At 43.0% G+C, this 2500-nt stretch overlaps 1 protein-coding gene across 2 annotated transcripts in view; it reads left to right on the forward strand.

Moving 5' to 3' along the window:
- The window catches only part of LOC128696266 (carbonic anhydrase-related protein 10-like), a 285302-nt gene that overhangs the window by 209383 nt on the left and 73419 nt on the right, over positions 1 to 2500 (forward strand). For both annotated transcript variants that reach the window (XM_053787418.2, XM_053787419.2), the window contains exon 6: positions 2447 to 2500. This exon is cut by the window's right edge and continues 13 nt beyond it. In XM_053787418.2, the coding sequence (XP_053643393.1) occupies positions 2447 to 2500 (54 nt within the window). The remainder of the gene's footprint in view (positions 1 to 2446) is intronic.

Here is a 2500-nt window from a genome sequence, read left to right on the forward strand (position 1 = left end):
CTCCTCCACTTTTTTTTAAATTCTCTCCTCCACCTTTTCCCTTTCCTTCATTTTTTGCGTTACCCTCATCCACCTTTTTCGTCCCTCTACATTTTCCCCTCTATCCTTCATCTTAATCTGTTCCTTTCTTCATATTCTGCCCCTTCCCTCAACCACCTTTTTCCCCTTCCTAAACCATCTTTTTCCCCTTCCCTCAACCACCTGTCAGCAGGTGACACAGTAGATAGAGGACTGATAAGGACACACACACACACATACACACACACACACACACACACACACACACACACACACACACACACACACACACACACACACACACACACACACACACACACACACACACACACACACACACACACACACAACCATCAGCCTGTGAGGGAAAACCAGTTTTATTCTTTTATTCAAATTTTAACATGAATATTTATGTCTTGTGTAGCGGATGGTGTGGCGATACTACTGCCACCCTCACCACGCCCACACCACCCTCACCACGCCCACACCACCCTCACCACGCCCACACCACCCTCACCACGCCCACACCACCCTCACCACGCCCACACCACCCTCCCACATACCCACAACACAGGCACTATCAAGCTCGTAAAACTCCCCCATCCCCACACACACACACACACACACACACACACACACACACACACACACACACACACACACACACACACACACACACACACACACACACACACACAAAATATAACTTTAGTCCTGTCGGAAAAGAAATATGTAAATGCTTATCAAACTATATAATAATTTACCCTCCAAGATTCTCCTCTAATGGTATTTAAATAAAGAAACACCTATGTAAGTGTGCACCTATTTAACTACACATTCCAATATATGAGTAACCATTTACCTACTTAACTATACATACACACACACATACATATGTATGTGTTACTATATAAATAATAATAGTAACTTATATCTCTTCACGTAAGTACACATGCACTTATGGACAATAAGTGGGAGAGACAGTGTTGTAAGACAAAGTTATGTCCTTCATATCGTTCACAAAATCCTCTCGGGTTTAGAGAGTAAAAGTTCCTGCCAACCATCTGAAGTTCTACTGCAGGGAGATGAAACAGGAAGCAGAAGGGAACGGGGTGGACGGTATCAGGTGCTGTACCATGACAGACAATGTTCCGCAAACTGAGGTAGCAAGGCAGCAAGGTGGTTCAATGAGTCTCTGAATATCTGTGAGGGACGAGACAATGATGGTCGGAGAAGAGGCATCAGGAGGGGCAGATGTGACGAATGAGGTCCCACAAGAGTCAGTACTGGACAAATATAATTCCTTATACGGTTAAGGAATCGCCAAATGATTACGTCGTATAATTCGCTGTTCGTGGATATTGTAGCAGTAATGAAGAGAATTTAAAACTGGAGTTGTAATGGGTAGACTACAAGAATTCTTAGACAAAATAAGGGATTGGTGAGACAAGTGATTACTGGAATTTAATCGCAGCAAGCGCAATGTAATGAAAATCAGGGAAGTAAAGAGAAAACTGGAGATGGTGTATAGACAGGATGGACAGACTGCAATCTTCAAACAAGGGGAAAGCCGAGCAAATCTCCAGACACGAACATTGATAGAATAGCGTCGTGGGCGCTACTAGCAGTAGCGCCCTGGACGCTAATCTTTAGAACGGCAAGTATTCCTTGAGTGTTCTTTATACAACATATGTCAGACTTCTTATAGAGTATCCAGTACCAGCTTAGAGCCCAGACCTCATTAAATACGTAAAGCATACAGAAAGTCCTGAGGTTGGCAACAAGGCTGCTTCCAGAGCTCAGAGGACTCGCTCAGGAGGAGAGAGTAAAATAATTGTTTGTAGATGTCTTAGAGGACAGAAGGACCACTGGAGACATAATAACAACGTGCAAGATCCTCAGAGACGTTGACAAGGTGGACAGGAGAACACAAATGGAAAAAGGCAATTAAGACAAACACGGACACACTGACCTGACCCCCCACAAGGTCACAGATATCCTACACTCACAACATACTCTGATTAATATTATTGAATTTCCTAAGAGGACTATCCTGGCACTGTATATTAACGTTGTACGTATAACGTAACATAGCCATATACAACTCCGCATCTATGATAAGAGCACTAACTGCATAACTATTAGTAACAACATAGTTATAACCTTAATAACATTCTTTCGTACGATATCACAGTGTTAACGTAACCCTTGTCACGATAACACGTCTCTTGCTGTTAACACAATGTTATCAACACAGCTACTGCAGATATCGGTGTAACAACACAACTCTTGCAAGTAACACAACATAACAACATAAATCTCGCTGTTAACACAGTATTAACAACACAACTCATGCCGTCAACACAACCATATCCATGACAGCACAATCTATGCTAAAAGGTTAAACCAATTTCTCTTCGGCTGACAGATCGGTGAGAGGTCGAACCCGGCGTTGAGTCAGCTGACAGCTGGCGTCGACAAG

This window comes from Cherax quadricarinatus, chromosome 39 (genome assembly GCF_038502225.1).
Source record: "Cherax quadricarinatus isolate ZL_2023a chromosome 39, ASM3850222v1, whole genome shotgun sequence".
Taxonomy (NCBI): Eukaryota; Metazoa; Arthropoda; class Malacostraca; order Decapoda; family Parastacidae; genus Cherax; species Cherax quadricarinatus.